Here is an 18,091-nt window from a genome sequence, read left to right as displayed (position 1 = left end):
GCCACTAACACCATTGATTTAGGAATCTGTCACCCTACAAATGTGCAATATTTAGGGGTGCTGCATAGGCTAGTTTCGCTGTAACCTGGGATGATTGAAAATTAAACATTTGGCTGTTTCTTATTTAGGTTTACACAATGCTTCCTTGCAACATATTATAGCATTTTAAAAACAACACAAGATACACATTGTTGTTCCAAGGCCTAATAAACAACAATAATAAGAATAAGAATAAGAATTCATGTTGGGGTTAATTATTAGCCCCGAATAACATGTAGACGTAACTTAAAAATGACTTGTATGTTGATATGGTGATATCTTGACGCCACTGCTAGAGCCATACGTTAAATTGCTGTTCACCTAGCAGTAGGAGACAAATTGGCTTCTAGAGGACTTTTCTACCTGTCTCAGCTAAACTGGTGAAGAATACCCAGTATGAGGTCAAAGTATTGGGTGTGGTGATGTTCTCGGGCCGAGGCTTTCACCAAGGGGCAGGAAAAGATGAGTGTGACAGTAGGAGTGAAGTTTTGGAAAAAGTGGACCCATGACTTTTGGCTGTTCCATTTGTGGCTACAGGGTGGGTGAAAACAGAGTTGGGTGCTGTAGAATTGGTGAGGGTAACCAGAAGTGGTCTTGTGATAATTGTTGTTTCTGCTGGTCAGAGGGAGAAGGCTTTCTGCGTTAAACAAACGGGGTTAAGTCATGTGAGTTATTTTGCCCTCAAGAAAAGGGCGCCATTGAAAGGAGTGATTACTAGGGTAGCAGTAAATGTAAAAGTTGATCAACTGAAGGGGAAGATTCCTGGTGTTTGTGATGCTCGTCGTTTGGTGTGACGCAGACAGGGTGGGGGACGCAGACAGGGTGGGGACGCAGACAGGGTGGGGGACGCAGACAGGGTGGGGGATGCAGGCAGGGAGGGGTGAGTGGTGAAACAGAAGAGTCAATATCAGTTTTTTTTTGTTTTGATGTTGATTCTTTGCCCGACAAAGTGATGTTAGGAGGATATATAAGTTGTCCTGTACGAGCTTTTGTGCCGAACACATTATGTTGTTACAGGTGTTCAACTTATGGGCATGTAGCAGCAGTGTGTAGGAGGGGGTTCCTAGGTGTGCAGAAGGGCATGAGACAAAGGAATGTGTAGCATTGGGGAAAGTAGTGGTATGTGTTAATTGTAGAGGAGCTCATTGGGCTGGGAATCAGAAATATCCTGTGCGAGAGGGGCAGGTTGAGGTTTCCAGGGTTAGAGCAGTGCAGAAGTTGTCATATGCTGAGACAGTGAAGAAAGTAGAGGAAGATGGGTCAAGGGTACAGTATATCTGTACCAGTACAGAGGGATAGGCCAACAAGTGAAAAATGTTTCAGTTAGATTGGATTTTTAGCATTTATAGCAATGGTTATCAACGGTACTCCAGGGATGGAACGTAAGTCACAGGAAATAGAGGTTGTGGTGGCAGCTGCATAGAGGTATTTGGGTGTGCGAGTCTTGACATCAGAAGAGTTGCAGGGTGTGTTAAGTAGGTGGTGTCCCATCCTTTCAGGTTGTTGGCCTACCCTAGGACTAAATATATTTCAATAGTGGAGTAGGTGGTGTCCCATCCTTTCAGGTTGTTGGCCTACCCTAGGACTAAATATATTTCAATAGTGGAGTAGGTGGTGTTATTTTTATTTGTTTGTGAGTGTAGTGTTAGATGGTAGGGTATTTGTTTATTTATATTTTCAAGCTAAGTATAAGGGAGTTCTACTCCAGTCCAGGAGGTGGCGGGGTTGAAACATTTATTGGTTGCCAACCGCCGTTAAACCTCATCGAAGAAGAGGAAGTACTGCTGACTGAAGACTGAAGACTGGTACATATGTTAATAACAGCGCTGGTGTCGAGAACTGACCGTTGACCGATTATCTGGTAAGAAACGGGGTTATACACATGGAGAGAATGTGCACTGATAATGTTTGTGCACGGATCATTTTTGCTGGGAAATGTTTCTAGAGTTTATATAACACTAGAAATATTTCCCAGCAAAAATTATCAGTGCACATTCTCTCCGTGTGTATACAAATGTGTGTTATGTCAACATCGAATAGTGTTATTTTTCACATACATTCCGATGTGTGTCCATTGCGCTATTTATTTGTGGTCGTGTCTAAGCATAAAGTCCCACTTCATTCGTTTCGGATGCATTCAATTATTCCTTTGCACAAATTGTGGTGACAACTGGTTTAAATTATATAGAGTAGGCTACACTATAATATGAAACGTAAGTGCCGTTTCAATGCTAATGGATGGAAACTATTATTAAGTGTGCACGGGCCAGGAGTTTTTCCTGACCAAACAAAACAACTGGCACAATGAGGAGTATGATGTACACCAGTGGCCACCGCTTGGTCGTGATGAGCTACAGTGCTGGCTTTTGTTCCCGCCCAGCTCTAACCCAACAATGGTTCCAATCAGGTTTTTTGGTGGTGACTAGTTCATCTACCCAGAATGTCCTTAATATTAGACACTGGGTAAATCAGGACACCTCAATTTCAAGATTGATATTTAAACTATGTGGCCATCCCCATGAGCCCATGTGTAACACAAACCTCTTTAAACCTCTTTAGTATAAGGTCCTTAAATCGCTTTACCTGTCTTACCATCTCTCTCTCTCCCGGGCCTCTCTGGCAGACATGTTGCCTGTGTTGGTGGTCCATGGGGGAGCGGGGTTTATCCCTAAAGAGCGTGTGCAGCTGTCTTGTGCTGGGGTCCAGGTTGCAGTCAGGGGGGGATACTCCAAACTCCAGGGGCAGGGCAGTGCCATGGATGCTGTGGTGGAGGCCGTCACTCTGCTGGAGAATGACCACCACTACAACGCAGGTAAACACACACCCATGACTAGGGCCTGGAGTCTTTCCTAGCCTGGTCACATGGCCAGAGAAAAAACACCTGGCCCCTCTGAGATCAGCAATAGGGTCAGATAAGGTAAATAGCTCCACCTATATTTACTTGGTACATGGTTCCATGGTAATAATTACGCAATATTAACATGGAATTACCAAATAATTATTCATTTATCTTGTACTTGTTTGTTGTTGTTGTAAACACCAATAGAAACTGTACCAGCAATGAAGTGCTACCAGATTTTACTGTCAATGACACTAACCTGGATAAAGAAAGGTTGATAAAGAATATCACATTTTATTGGTCACATAAAATGCCGGGGTGGCAGGGTAGCCTAGTGGTTAGAGCGTTGGACTGGTAACCGAAAGGTTGGAAGTTCATATCCCCGAGGTGACAAGGTACAAATCTGTCGTCCTGCCCCTGAACAGGCAGTTAACCCACTGTTCCTAGGCATTCATTGAAAATAAGAATTTGTTCTTAACTGACTTGCCTAGTTAAATAAAGGTAACAATTAAAATAAACATACACGTGTTTAGCAGATGTTATTGTGGGTGTAGCAAAATGTGTGTGCTTTTAGCTCCAACAGTGCAGTTTCACAACATATACTCAAAATACACACATCTAAGTAAAGAATAGATAAACACATGTCAGAGCGGGATTGGACGAAGATAGTGGCATAGTATAGAGTACAGTATACAATTGAACTCGGAAGTTTACATGCACTTAAGTTGGAGTCATTTAAACTCATTTTTCAACCACTCCACAAATGTATTGTTATTAACAAACTATAGTTGCATGACACAAGTAATTTTTCCAACAATTGTATACAGACAGATTATTTAACTTATAATTCACTGTATCACAATTCCAGTGGGTCAGATGTTTACATACACTAAGTTGACTGTGCCTTTAAACAGCTTGGGAAATTCCAGAAAATGATGTCATGGCTTTAGAAGCTTCTGATAGGCTAATTGACATAATTTGAGTCAATTGGAGGTGTTCCTGTGGATGTTTTTCAAGGCCTACCTTCAAACTCAGTGCCTCTTTGGTTGACATGATGGGAAAATCTAAAAGAAATCATCCAAGACCTCAGAAAAACAATTGTAGACGTCCACAAGTCTGGTTCATCCCTGGGAGCCATTTCCAAACGCCTGAAGGTACCACGTTCATCTGTACAAACAATAGTACCTAAGTATAAACACCATGGGACCACGCAGCCGTCATACCGCTCACGTGTTCTGTCTCCTAGAGATGAATGTGCTTTGTTGCAAAAACTGCAAATCAATTCCAGACCAACAGCAAAGGACCTTGTGAAGATGCTGGAGGAAACGGTTAGAAAATAATTTATATTCACAGTAAAACGAGTCCTATATCGACATAACCTGAATGGCCGCTCAACAAGGAAGAAGCCACTGCTCCAAAACCGCCCTAAAAAAGCCAGACTACGGTTTGCAACTGCACATGGGGACAAAGATCGTACTTTTTGGAGAAATGTCCTCTGGTTTGATGAAACAAAAATATAACTTTTGGCCATAATGACCATCATTATGTTTGGAGGAAAAAGGGGGAGGCTTGCAAGTCGAAGAACACCATCCCAAACATGAAGCAGGGGATGGTAGCGTCTTGTTGTGGGTGTGCTTTGCTGCAGGAGGGAGTTGTTGTCGCGAGAATTTTCAATTCCAATGATAATAACTGACAATCAATAGCTCTGACCAATCCCCATGATCTGTAAGACCATGGGTTTAATAATAATTAGTCAAAGACTCAGTTTATGCAAAAATGTCGTTCTCTGAATAAACTGTACTAAAGTCCATTATACAAAGACATCCATTTTATAGCTGCGCACATACTTCCACACAAACAGCATGTATCCTATGCACATACTTCCACACAAACAGCATGTATCCTATGCACATACTTCCACACAAGCAGCATGTATCCTATGCACATACTTCCACACAAACAGTAGGTGAGTTTTATCTCTATAGTTCTCACCACTGTGGAACACGGCCCAGCCGACAGTTCCATTCCCGAGGTTAGGGAAACCGTTGAGAAATACTCCCTATGCTCTCATAGGTTCCTCAGAGGCCTAGCCAGGTCGGTTCATACACAGGTTAACTGTTCTCGGTATCTTTCTTCGGCCCCCACATACAAGATTCCACTATACAGATAGTTTAACCTAATTCCGATTTAAAATTCTAATCTGATGATGTGTGGAGTTTATGATTCTAATCAATTTCATACAGTTAAAAGGTTTCGGAGTGGAATTATTTAATCATTGTCTTTCAACATTTAAATTATTTTATCACTGGTGCACTTCACAAAATTAGATGGCATCATGAGGAAGAAAATGATGTGTATATATTGAAGCAACATCTGAAGACATCAGTCAGGAAGTTAAAGCATGGTTGCAAATGGGTCTTCCAAATGGACAATGACCCCAAGCATACTTCCAAAGTTGTGGCAAAATGGCTTAAGGACATCAAAGTCAAGGTATTGGAGTGGCCATCACAAAGCCCTGACCTTAATCCCAAAGAAAATTTGTGGGCAGACCTGAAAAAGCGTGTGCGAGCAAGGAGGCCTACCAACATGACTCGGTTACACCAGCTCTGCCAGGAGGAATGGCACAAAATTCACCCAACTTATTGTGGGAAGCTTGTGGAAGGCTACCCGAAACGTTCAACCCAAGTTAAACAATTAAAAGGCAATGCTACCAAATACTAATTGAGTGTATGTAAACGTATGACCCACTGGGAATGTGATGAAAGAAATCAAATCTGAAATAAATATCTCTCTACTATTATTCTGACATTTCACATTCTTAAAATCAATAGGTGATCCTAACTGACCTAAAACAGGGAATTTTTTACTTCGGTTAAATGTCAGGAATTATGAAAAACTGAGCTGGGTGAATATTGCATCACCCACTGAGCTGGGTGATGCAATATTTACAAACAATTAAAGTGACTAAGAGTACAGTTTATATATATGAGATGAGTAATGCAAGATACAGAGACATTATTAAAGTGGCTAGTGTTTCATTTCCTTAGTGGCCAATGATTCCTATTCTATGTCTATAGGCAGCATCCTCTGATGTGCTGGAGATGTTTAACCGTCAGTGGTGGAGTATAGAATACAGTACATGAAATGGGTGATACAATATGTAAACACAATTTAAAAGTGACTAAGATACCGTAGAATAGTGTGGAGTGTAGATTATACATATGAGATGAGTAATGCTAGATACGGAACATTATTAAAGTGGCTATTGATCCATTTCTAAAAGTGTCCAGTGATTCCTAATCTATGTCTATAGGCAGCCGTCCCTGATGTGCTAGTGATGGCTGTTTAGCCATCTGATGGCCTTGAGATAGAAACTGTTTTTCAGTCTCGGTACCAGCTTTGATGCACCTGTACTGACCTCGCCTTCTGGATGATAATGGGTTAAACAGGCAGTGGCTCGGGTGGTTCATGTCCTTGATGATCTTTTTGGCCACCCTATAGCATCGGGTACTGTAGGGGTCCAGGAGGGTGGGAAGTTTGCCCCCGGTAATGCATTGGGCAGACCGTACCACCCTCTGGAGAGCTTTGCGGTTGTGATACAGCCCGACAGGATGCTCTCAATTGTGCATCTGTATAAGATTGGGTGTTTTAGGTGTTAAGCCACATTTCTTCATCTGCAAACTTGAGGATTGAGTTGGAGGTGTGCTTGGCCATGCAGTCATGGGTGGACAGGGAGTACAGGAGTGGGCTGAGCACGCACCCTTGTGAGGCCCCGGTGTTGAGGATCAGCGAAGAGGTGTTTTTTCCTACCTTCACCATCTGGGGGTGACCCATCAGGAAGTCCAGGACCCAGTTGCACAGTGCGGGCTTCAGAACGAGAGCCTCGAGCTTGATGATGAGCTTGGAGGGTACTATGGTGTTGAATGCTTAGCTATAGTCAATTAACAGCATTCTTACATAGGTATGCCTCTTGTCCAGACAGGACAGGGCAGTGTGCAGTGTTGTGCATCATCTGTGGATCTATTGGGGGCTGTAAGGAAATTGAAGAGGTTCTAGGGTGATAGGTAAGGTGGAGGTGATATGATCCTTGACTCTCAAAGCACTTCATGACAGAGGTGAGTGCTATGGGGCGATAGTCATTTAGTTCAATTTCCTTTGCTTTCTTAGATATAGGGACAATGGTGGCCATCTTGAAGCATGTGGGGCAACAGACGGGGATAGGGAGAGATTGAATATATCTGTGAACACAACAGCAAGCTGGTCTGCGCATGCTCTGAGGACACGGCTAGGGATACCATCTGGGCCGGCAGCCTTGTGAGGGTTAACATGCTCAAAGGTCTTATGTCGGCCACACCTAAGGAGAACCCACAGTTCTTGGTAGCGGGTCGTGTCGGTGGCACTGTATTATCCTCAAAGCGAGCGAAGAAGGTGTTCAGCCTGTCCGGAAGCAAGACGTTGGTGTCCGCGACGTGGCTGGTTTTCCTTTTATAATCCTTGATTGTCTGTAGATCCTGCCACATGCGTCTCGTGTCTGAGCCGTTGAACCGGGACTCAACTTTGTCCCTATACCGAGGTGTAGCCTGCTTGATTGCTTTGTGGAGGGAATAACTACACTGTGGGTATTCTTCCATATTCCCAGTCTTCTTGTGGTGGTTCGTGCTTGCAGTTTTGCGCGAATGCTCCGATTTATCCACAGTTTCTGGTTGGGGTAGGTTTTAATAGTCACAGTGGATACAACATCTCCTATGCACTTCTTGAAAAACTCATTCACCATATTGGTATATTTGCAGATGTTATTTTCTGAAGCTACTCTGAACATATCCCAGTCTGCGTGGTCAAAACATTCTTGAAGCGTGGATTCAGATTGGTCAGACCAGCGTTGAATAGGCCTCACCACGGGTGCTTCCTGTTTGACTTTCTGCCTATAGGAGGGGAGGAGCAAGATGGAATCATGGTCTGATTTGCCGAATGGAGGGCGGGGGAGGACCTTATATGCATTCTGGAAGGTAATATAGCAATGGTCGAGTGTTTTAGCAGCGCGAGTACAGCAAACAATATGTTGATAGAATTTAGGGAGCCTTTTTCCTCATATTTGCTTTGTTAAAATCCCCAGCTACAATAAATGCATCCTCAGGATATGTGGTTTCCAGTTTGCATATTTTATTATCCAGAGATTGGACATTAGCGAGTAAAATACTCGGGTGCGGTGGATGGTGTGCACGCATCCTGAGTCGGACTAGAAGACCGCCTCAAGTACCTCTCCGTTGTTTTGGGGTGGCCTCTGGAATAAGTTTGATTGCTCTCGGGAGAATAATCATGGGATCTGCTCCAGGGAAGTCTTGGTCGTAATGATGGTAGTTCTGGTGAGTTACCGCCACTCTAATATCCAGTTCTCCCCGGCTGTATGTAATTTCACAACAATTCCTGAGCTAATAAAGTAAACGATAGTACATAAACAAGCAAAATACTGCAGAGTTGCCGAAGAGCTCGTCGTGATGCTGCCATCTCCGTCGGCGCCATAATCTGAAGACATGTCTCTGTGTCCTCTTGTATCTCTGCATGCATCAGGGTTAGGCTCGGTGTTGAACGCTAAGGGAGAGGTGGAGATGGACGCCATCGTGATGGATGGGAGATATCTGGCCAGCGGAGCTGTTTCTGCGGTCAGAAAAGTGGCCAATCCTGTCCAACTGGCCAGACTGGTCATGGACAAGGTACTGTACACACAGGCACACACACTTTGCTTAGACAGTTCAGGGTGTTTGGTATTTTATTAGGATCTCCATTAGCTGTTACAAAAGCAGCAGCTACTCTTCCTGGGGTCCACATGAAACATGATAATGACAATACAGAATATTAATGGACAAGGACAGAACTATATCAAAAAATGTTTTTTTATTATCTAAAAGCACACGTAGCCTACATATCAATGCATACACAGAAACTATCTAGGTCAAATAGGGGAGAGGCGTTGTGCCGTCAGGTGTTGCGTCATCTGTTTATTGAAACCCGGCACACTTTCCCACAGCGCTCTCTCACGCGTAAGTAAGTGAGGTACAGTATATTCTCTACATATTGAACATTGTTCCCCATTGAATGAGCCCGTTCCCCATTGCAGACGAGCCATCTGTGTCTGACTGGAGAGGGTGCCAGTCAGTTTGCCCGGTCGATGGGTGTACCCGAGGTGCCAGAGGAATCACTGATCACAGAGTATGCCCGTATGCGCTGGAAGAAGAACCTGGCAGCTGATGCCAACCCGGTGGAGTGCCAGATGTAAGATAAAGCATGACATGATATTTCATACCATAGAGTTGAATACATTAGGTAGATATTGAAATGGATTGTAACATGATGAGATGTATGATAGTGTGACATGATTGAACATAGCATGGTATGATAGATGTTAATGACATTTTTAATTGAATTGTGTCTGTCACAGGGGGAAGATGGGTACGGTAGGGGCGGTGGCAGTGGATGCAGAGGGGAACATAGCCTGTGCCACCTCCACCGGTGGCATGCTGAACAAGATGGAGGGCAGGGTGGGGGACACAGCATGTATCGGTGAGACATCTGATGTTATGTCTTATGAGGTAAAGAGATGTGGAGAGGAAGTAGGAGAGAGAAAGAGAGGAGTGGGGAAATGAGGAAGAGACCTTCAACTTTAACAGTGATCCAGAAAGCTGAGTGGCTTGGTGAACCTTGACCGCTGAGACGTGGAGGAATGTGTGGTGGTGTGGAGCCACTCACTCACGACCTGCTTAGTTAATATTTGACAATGGAGATTATTACAGCCAGCATTCTGAACAACACACACTGCTACCTCACACTCATAGATTGCTTCATAAAAGTGCAGAGGCACAGGCTTACAGTACGTACACAACATATGCACATACATTTACACACATACACAGAACAGGGGTTAAACACTGCACTCCATATAATAGCACCACCAAATGACCTGAATTGCAGTTGAGATTACATTCAAAGGTTTAAAAAATCTCAGGGAGGTTAAAAGTACAAAAAAACAAAAAAAACAAAGATATCCCCAACTTACCCCCCATTTCCCATCCACGAGCCTGTTGATTTTGCAGCAATGCTGCCTGTCAGCAGTAATCTTCTCAGATTGAGAGTTTCAAGGGGCTATCATCGTTAAGTAACACACTAGATGCAAAGCATTGAATACACAGTATAAAATAATACACTTTGAAATACATTTTGTAACTTTGCCCCAGAAGCATTTAACTGCAAGGGACTCTCCTGGAAATGTGCATATCTGATTTAGGGAACATAGTGAACAGTTGGGAGTTGGGGCCAATTTTATCATAAAACGTTTCCTCTGTGTTAAATACAGTCTGTGAACAAACTTAAAATCGATAAATTGATGGTTTGGATTATGGGATGCCAAGGTCATATTTGTCCATATTGTATTCCAGTTAAAGGGTCGTTCAGATTCAATTAGATATGTCGAACATACTTTAATGGATAGGTCAGAATATGGTGCTTTCCAAAAGCTGTTTATATTCACTACATGACCAAAAGTATGTGGACAACTGCTCGTCGAACATCTCATTCCAAAATTACGGGCATTGCTACTATAATAGCCTCCTCCTCCGCAGTTGGCGTTCTAATTCATCCTAAAGGTGTTCGATGGGGTTGAGTTTAGGGCTCTTGTGCAGGCCAGTCAAGTTCTTCCACACTGATCTCAACAAACCATTTTTCTGTATGGAACTCATTTTGTGCACTACGGCATTGTCATGCTGGAACAGGAAAGGGCCTTTCCCAAACTGTTGCCACAAAGTTGGAAGCACAGATTCTTCTAGAATGTCATTATATTGTGTAGCATTAATATTTCCCTTCACTGGAACTAAGGGGCCTAGCACGAACCATGAAAAATAGCCCCAGACCATTATTCCTCCACCAAACTTTACAGTTGGCACTATGCATTGGGGCAGGTAGCGTTCTCCTGGCTTTGGCTCCAAACCCAGATTCATAGGTCAGGCTGCCAGATGAATAAACCCATTTTCATGAAGCTCCCGGCGAACAGTTCTTGTGCTGACATTGTTTCAGAGGCAGTTTGGAACTCAGTAGTGAGTGTTGACTGTAAATCAAATAATAATTGATTTAAACACACTTTTGCAAATAAGGTGTACAGTAGCCTCAACAGCACTCTATAGGGTAGCACCTTGGTGTAGCCGGAGGACAGCTAGTTTTCGTCCTGCTCTGGGTACATTGACTTCAATTCAAAATCCGAGGAGGCTCATGGTACTCACACCCTTCCATATACTTATACAGTAATTATGACAACTTCCAGAGGATTTCCTCCAGCCTATCAGAGCTCTTTCAGTATGAATTGACATGTTGTCCACCCAATCAAAGGATCAGAGAATGAATCTAGTACTGAAAGCGTAAGCTACAGCTAGCTAGCACTGCAGTATATAAAATGTTGAGTAGTTTACTCAGAGAGAGAACAACAACAGTTGAACAGTTTTGAACAAATGTATTTCTTCCAAAATGAAGAATTTCTTTTTCAGTTTCATTTACTTAGCTAGCAAATGCAGCTGTCTAGTTTAGCCTACTGAAACACCCTGCTCAAACATGTTAGCTCGCTGGCTATGACTTTACAACAACACTGGAACTCTTCCCAGTCAATTCATGCTGTTGATATTATTGCCACCGGGGCCCACCGGTGTAACTACTTACGAACGTTATGCTGTAACATTACTGCATGGTTGTAGCGGGTTTACTAACGCATTAGTTCTATTAGCTATGACATTACTTTCGCTAATATGGTGAAAATGATGTAGGCTGTGTGTGGCGGTTTGGCTTTGATTTTTTTTTCACCTGGTCACGTACAGCTGATGTGTTGTGCATTGAAGTCTGCAAACGAAGGGCAGAGGTTTCGAAGAGGAGAGCGCACAGATGTGAGGAGGAATACAACGTGGCTGCTATGAAAGTGAACGGTGTTTATGCGTGATCAGGGGTGTATTCATTGCGTCAATTCTGAGAAATGTTTCTTAAACTGAAGCGTACAGAACAAAACTGGGATAAACATACCTGAATTTGTCCATGTAAACTCTTGTTTGCAACTGTTGGACTAATGATTACACCCTATATCAGCTCAATGCAGGCAAGAGTGTGCAAGGCGGTATTGCATGACACTGTCTATGTGTCACTGTCTGTCACCTCAAATGTGTCTCTCGACCTGTGTGCACCTACGTTGTAAACTTTTATTCATAGGCTAGGTTGTAGCAACCTCATGATGGGAATAGGGGGAAATTCAAGTATCATGTAGTAGCCTAAACCTATCACTGTTACATTGAAGTGGGTGAATGGAATATGAATGAGAGTCATCCAATATGCTGTAATACAAATAAGGTGACTGACCACCACTGGTAGAGATGGAGTCTTACATTGGGTCTTGAGAGGCACTAGTGCTGATTTGGTTAGATAAATTCAGCTTCATCAAAATCTGTCAAATTAATCTATGGTCATCAATGCGTTTGGAAGCGATTGAGATGCATTGTCTAGATATAGTAAAATATCATCCGTGTACAATGAGATGAAGTGATCAGTAGATTTGATGGAAATTGGTGTTATTTCCTATAATTTGGCATATTGCCTCAGCCAGGGGTTGCATGGATAATACGATAAACACAGGTGACATTGGATCGCCTTGTCTGTTATTTCTAGTGATTCTGAAAGGAGCAGAGTGGATATTGCCTGTTAGAACTATGGCTAGGGATTGGCATATATTATTTGAATCATATTAATGAAATTGGCGCCAATTCCCATATGTTCCAAGACCGACCAGAGATACAGCGCCTTCAGAAAGTTTTCATACCCCTTTTGACGTTTTCCACATTTTGTTACGTTACAGCCTTATTCTAAAATGGATGACATACCCCCCCCCATCAATCTACACACAATACCCCATAACGACGAAGCAAAAACAGGTTTTTAGAAATGTTTGCTAATTTGTAAAAAATAAAACAAACTGAAATATCTAATTTACGTAAGTATTCAGAACCTTTACTTAGTACTTTGTTGAAGCACCTTTGGCAGCTATTAAGGCATCGAGTCTTCTTGGGTATGACGCTACATGCTTGGTACACCTGTATTTGGGGTTTCTCCCATTCTTCTCTACAGATCCTCTCAAGCTCTGTCAGGTTGGATGTGGAGCGTTGCTGCACAACTAATTTCAGGTATCTCCAGAGATGTTCGATTGGGTTCAATTCCAGGCTCTGTCTGGGTTCAATTCCAGCCTCTGTCTGGGCCACTCAAGGACATTCAGAGACTTGTCCCAAAGCCATTCCTGCATTGTCTTGGCTGTGTGCTTAGGGTCATTGTACTGTTTGAAGGTGAACATTCGCCCCAGTCTGAGGTCATGAGTGCTCTGGAGCAGTTTTTCATCACGGATCTCTCTCTACTTTGCTCCGTTCATCTTTGCCTCGATCCTGACTAGTCTCCCAGTCCCTGCTACTGAAAAACATCCCCACAGCATGAATCTGCCACTATGCTCCACCGTAGGGATGGTGCCAGGTTTCTTCCAGATGTGATGCTTGCCATTCAGGCCAAAACGTTCAATGTTTGGTTTTATCAGACCAGAGAATCTTGTTTCTCATGATCTGAGAGTGATTATGTGCCTTTTGGAAAGCTCCAAGCGGGTTGTCATGTGCCTTTTACTGAGGAGTGGCTTCCGTCTGGCCATTCTACTATGAAGGCCTGATTTGATGGAGTGCTCCAGAGATGTTTTTCCTTCTTAAAGGTTCTCTCATCTCCACAAAGGAACTCTAGAGCTCTGTCAGAGTTACCATCAGGTTCTTGGTCACCTCCCTGACCAAGGCCCTTCTCCCCTGATTGCTCAGTTTGGCCAGGCGGCCAGCTTTAGGAAGAGTTTTGGTGGTTCCAAACTTCTTCCATTTAAGAATGATGGAGGCCACTCTGTTCTTAGGGATCTTCAATGCTACAGACAGATCTTTGCCTCGTCACAATCCTGTCTCTGAGCTCTATGGATAATTCCTTCCACCTCATGGCTTGGTTCTTGCTCTGACATGCACTGTCAACTGTGGGACCTTATATAGACAGGTGTGTGCCTTTCCAAATCATGTCCATTAAATTACATTTACCACAGGTGGACTTCAGTCAAGTTGAAGAAACATCTCAAGGATGATCAAGGGAAACAGGATGCACCTGAGTTCAATTTCGAGTCTCATTGCAAAGGGGCTGAATACTTATGTAAATAAGGTATTTCTGTTTTTATTTTGAATAAATTTGCAAAAATGTCAAAAACATAACAAAATGTGTAAAAGTCAAGGGGTCTGAATACTTTCCGAAGGCACTGTATGACCATTCTCGTCTATTAAAAGCTTTTTCTGCATCGAGAGATAATGCAGGCCAAGGAGCTGTTGTTTCTGATGAGGCATCTAAGATATGTAGTAGTTGACGGAGGTTACTCGAGTATAAGCACTTTTTCACAATCCAGCTTTGGCCCTTGTGGAAGCAACACCGATTGACAATAAATGTCACATGCTGTTGTGCAAATGGAATAGACAACAGGTGGAAATTATAAGCAATTAGCAAGACACCCACAATAAAAGAGTGGTTCTGCAGGTGGTGACCACTGACCACTTCTCAGTTCCTATGCTTCCTGGCTGATGTTTTGGTCCCTTTTGATTGTTGACGGTGCTTTCAGTCCTGTAGCTCAGTTGGTAGAGCATGGCGCTTGTAACGCCAGGGTAGTGGGTTCGATCCCCGGGACCACCCATACGTAGAATGTATGCACACATGACTGTAAGTCGCTTTGGATAAAAGCGTCTGCTAAATGGCATATATTATTATTATTATTATTATTCAGTCTAGTGGTAGCATGGGACGGAGTCTACAACCCACACAAGTGGCTCAGGTAGTGCAGCTCATCCAGGATGGCACATCAATGCGAGCTGTGGCAAGAAGGTTTGCTGTGTCTGTCAGCGTAGTGTCCAGAGCATGGAGGCCCTACCAGGAGACAGGCCAGTACATCAGGAGAAGTGGAGGAGGCCGTAAGAGGGCAACAACCTAGCAGCAGGACCGCTACCTCCGCCTTTGTGCAAGGAGGAGCAGGAGGAGCACTGTCAGAGCCGTTATGGCTTTTGCCAGAGAACACCAAGATTGGCAAATTCGCCACTGGCGCCCTATGCTCTTCACAGATGAAAGCAGGTTCACACTGAGCACATGTGACAGAGTCTGGAGACGCCGTGGAGAACGTTCTGCTGCCTGTAACATCCTCCATCATGACCGGTTTGGCAGTGGGTCAGTCATGGTGTGGGGGGGGGGGGCATTTCGTTTGGGGGCCGCACAGCCCTCCATGTGCTCGCCAGAGGTAGCCTGACTGCCATTAGGTACCGAGATGAGATCCTCAGACCCCTTGTGAGACCATATGCTGGTGCGGTTGGCCCTGGGTTCCTCCTAATGCAAGACAATGCTAGATCTCATGTGGCTGGAGTGTGTCAGCAGTTCCTGCAAGAGGAAGGCATTGATGCTATGGACTGGCCTGCCCGTTCCCCAGACCTGAATACAATTGAGCACATCTGGGACATCATGTCTTGCTTTATCATGGATGCTTTAGTCCAGGTCTGGGAGGAGATCCCTCAGGAGACCATCCGCCACCTTATCAGGTGCATGCCCAGGCATTGTAGGGAGGTCATACAGGCACGTGGAGGCCACACACACTACTGAGCCTCATTTTGACTTGTTTTAAGGACATTACATCAAAGTTGGATCAGCCTGTAGTGTGGTTTTCCACATAAATTTTATTTCCATTGATCATTTTTGTGTGATTGCGTTGTCAGCACATTAAACTATGTAAAGAAAAAAGTATTTAATAAAAATATTTCATTCATTCAGATCTAGGATGTGTTATTTTAGTGTTCCCTTTATTTTTTTGAGCAGTGTATATATTTTGTGCCACTGATTTTAGTCTGGCTTTAATTCCAGTTTGTCTACAAATGAATAATTGATATGTTGGATTCACATCTCCATCTCAATGTCCCCTTCTGACCCTAGTTCTTGTGTTATTTCTTTGTTTTAGTTGGTCAGGATGTGAGTTTGGTGGGTATTCTATGTTTTGTGTTTCTAGGTTGGGTTTCTTGTTTGGCCTGATATGGTTCTCAATCAGAGGCAGGTGTTCGTCATTGTCTCTGATTGGGAACCATATTTAGGTAGCCTGTTTTCTGTTTGCGTTTGTGGGTGGTTGTGTTCAGTCTTTGTGTGTCTGCACCAGATATAACTCTTTCGGGTTGCCACTTTGCTGTTTTGTATTTTTGAAGTGTTCAGTTTTCCATTAAAAAGATGAACACTAACCACGCTGCGCTTTGGTCCTCTCTATCTCCAGACAACAACCGTTACACTCAACCAAAACCAAAGTTAAAGAATAGGACATAATCTAATCAAACTTTAAATTCCCTTTTAAATAAAGTTTAATTTGATTTAGTCCTATTCTTTAACTTGGATTTTTGGATGAGATGTTGATGTAAATCCAACATCTAATTATTACCTTGAAGATTACATTAGAAATCAGGCCTAGGGTTTCAAGCTTTGGTAATTTGTTGTCTATTGATAGCTGAACCCTGGGTTGAATTGAAACAATAGCTGTTGATGACTTTGCAGATGCTATGTAGGCCTAAATAACCATCATTGATGATGTACTGTTGCAGTTCATCTCTCAATAATTATTCTCACTGATGGCACATTGGTAGTAGTCAGTTACAAATATAAAAGCTAAGCCGGGCTTGGTTAAAACCCTAGATAGGATAGCAAATGAATAGTTGTAGATCAACTCTTCAGTAGGACGTGCTGCCCAGCCTACTGTTGTTTTTTTGTTTTATTCTAATGGTGTGTATAATGTTGAAGATCTGACATTGTTTCAACGGTCAAATTCAACATTTTGTACAAGGTTTGTCTATGTTGAAAATTGGTATCATAAGTCTGTAGTTGAAATTTAAATTTTCTCAAAACAGTTTGTCGATTACGTTTTTCAAATCCAATGTATTTTCCATATAGATACAATATTTTTCCATATTACGTTTTTTTCCCCTCTCTTTTTTGGAAACTCACCTGACACCCAAGGGGAGAGCACCAAAAAAGGTTACGGTCTGACTGGCTTGTCAAGAAAATACCCTTAAAGGTGTTGGGCATTTTTTTTATACTCTGTTTGTTTAAAACTTTTCTTTTTGGTACCTGTAAAGAGCATTCTGTAAATGTAGTCTATTCTATTGTTTACCTCGCCATCCAGTGGCTCAAAGTGGAAACTGCACCCTCAGACAACCAGGTATGTTACAGCTATGCCACGCTATCAAGGCTAGAAAAGGTTTCCACACCACTTCTACTAATCCAGTTGTCAGATTGGTAATTCATTACGGAAGACTGATTTTTCAAGTATTCCAACAGGCTTTAAGACCACATGAAAGTCAATACATGTAGCAGATGTTTCCCTCTTATAGTGTGTGAAAAGCAGTGTGTATGTGTTTCAGGGTGTGGGGGTTATGCTGATAACAGGGTTGGAGCAGTGTCCCCGACGGGCGAGGGTGAAGCCATCATGAAGGTCACTCTGGCTAGACTCATCCTGTTCCACATGGAGCAAGGTAACACACACGATTTATGAAAAAAAAAGATTGATTGCATGTCAATCTTCAGTAACTCCATCCATTTATAACCTCATCCATGCATCAATCCATCCATTTATCCTCCCTCCCTGGTGTGTCCCCTGCAGGGCGCAGCGCGGAGGCAGCAGCAGACGAGGCCCTGGCCTATATGAAGGACAGGGTGGGAGGTCTGGGGGGAGTGGTGGTGGTAGACCCCCAGGGTGAATGGTCTGTTCGCTTCAGCAGCTCGCAGATGGCCTGGGCTGCAGCCCAGCAACAAACACTCCACTATGGCCTGTACACTGGAGAACACTTCACAAAGAACATAGACGACCCCTACTAACACACACTTCACGTCCACGTATGTGTTGAGAGAGAGTCTAAAAGAAACCCTACTAACAAGCATAGGTAAACAATCCATAGAACACACTGAATTGAATCCACTAGACTCTTACCATAACTGTGTTTTTAGCAATCAGTATTATTTCCATTTTGTCTAATCCTCAGATCAATGCTCATATCTAGAGCCAGTATTTGGAAAGTGTTGATCAACTGCCAAATGTAACTATGAAGGAATAAAGCGTGTTTTAAAAACAAA

At 43.1% G+C, this 18,091-nt stretch overlaps 1 protein-coding gene across 1 annotated transcript; it reads left to right on the top strand.

The window, feature by feature from the left end:
• The first annotated feature begins 1,112 nt into the window (after positions 1-1,112).
• On the top strand, positions 1,113-18,091 carry asrgl1 (asparaginase and isoaspartyl peptidase 1). Its single transcript, XM_046358672.1, has 7 exons — positions 1,113-1,900; positions 2,663-2,851; positions 8,447-8,589; positions 8,994-9,148; positions 9,315-9,436; positions 17,383-17,493; positions 17,622-18,091. Exons 2-7 carry the CDS (start codon positions 2,665-2,667, stop codon positions 17,834-17,836), a joined length of 933 nt encoding a protein of 310 aa, XP_046214628.1. The 5' UTR covers positions 1,113-1,900; positions 2,663-2,664; the 3' UTR covers positions 17,837-18,091.

This window comes from Oncorhynchus gorbuscha, linkage group LG08, assembly GCF_021184085.1.
Source record: "Oncorhynchus gorbuscha isolate QuinsamMale2020 ecotype Even-year linkage group LG08, OgorEven_v1.0, whole genome shotgun sequence".
NCBI lineage: Eukaryota > Metazoa > Chordata > Actinopteri > Salmoniformes > Salmonidae > Oncorhynchus > Oncorhynchus gorbuscha.
The sequence above is the reverse complement of the archived record's forward strand: the minus strand, read 5'-3'. Positions and strand labels throughout refer to the sequence as shown.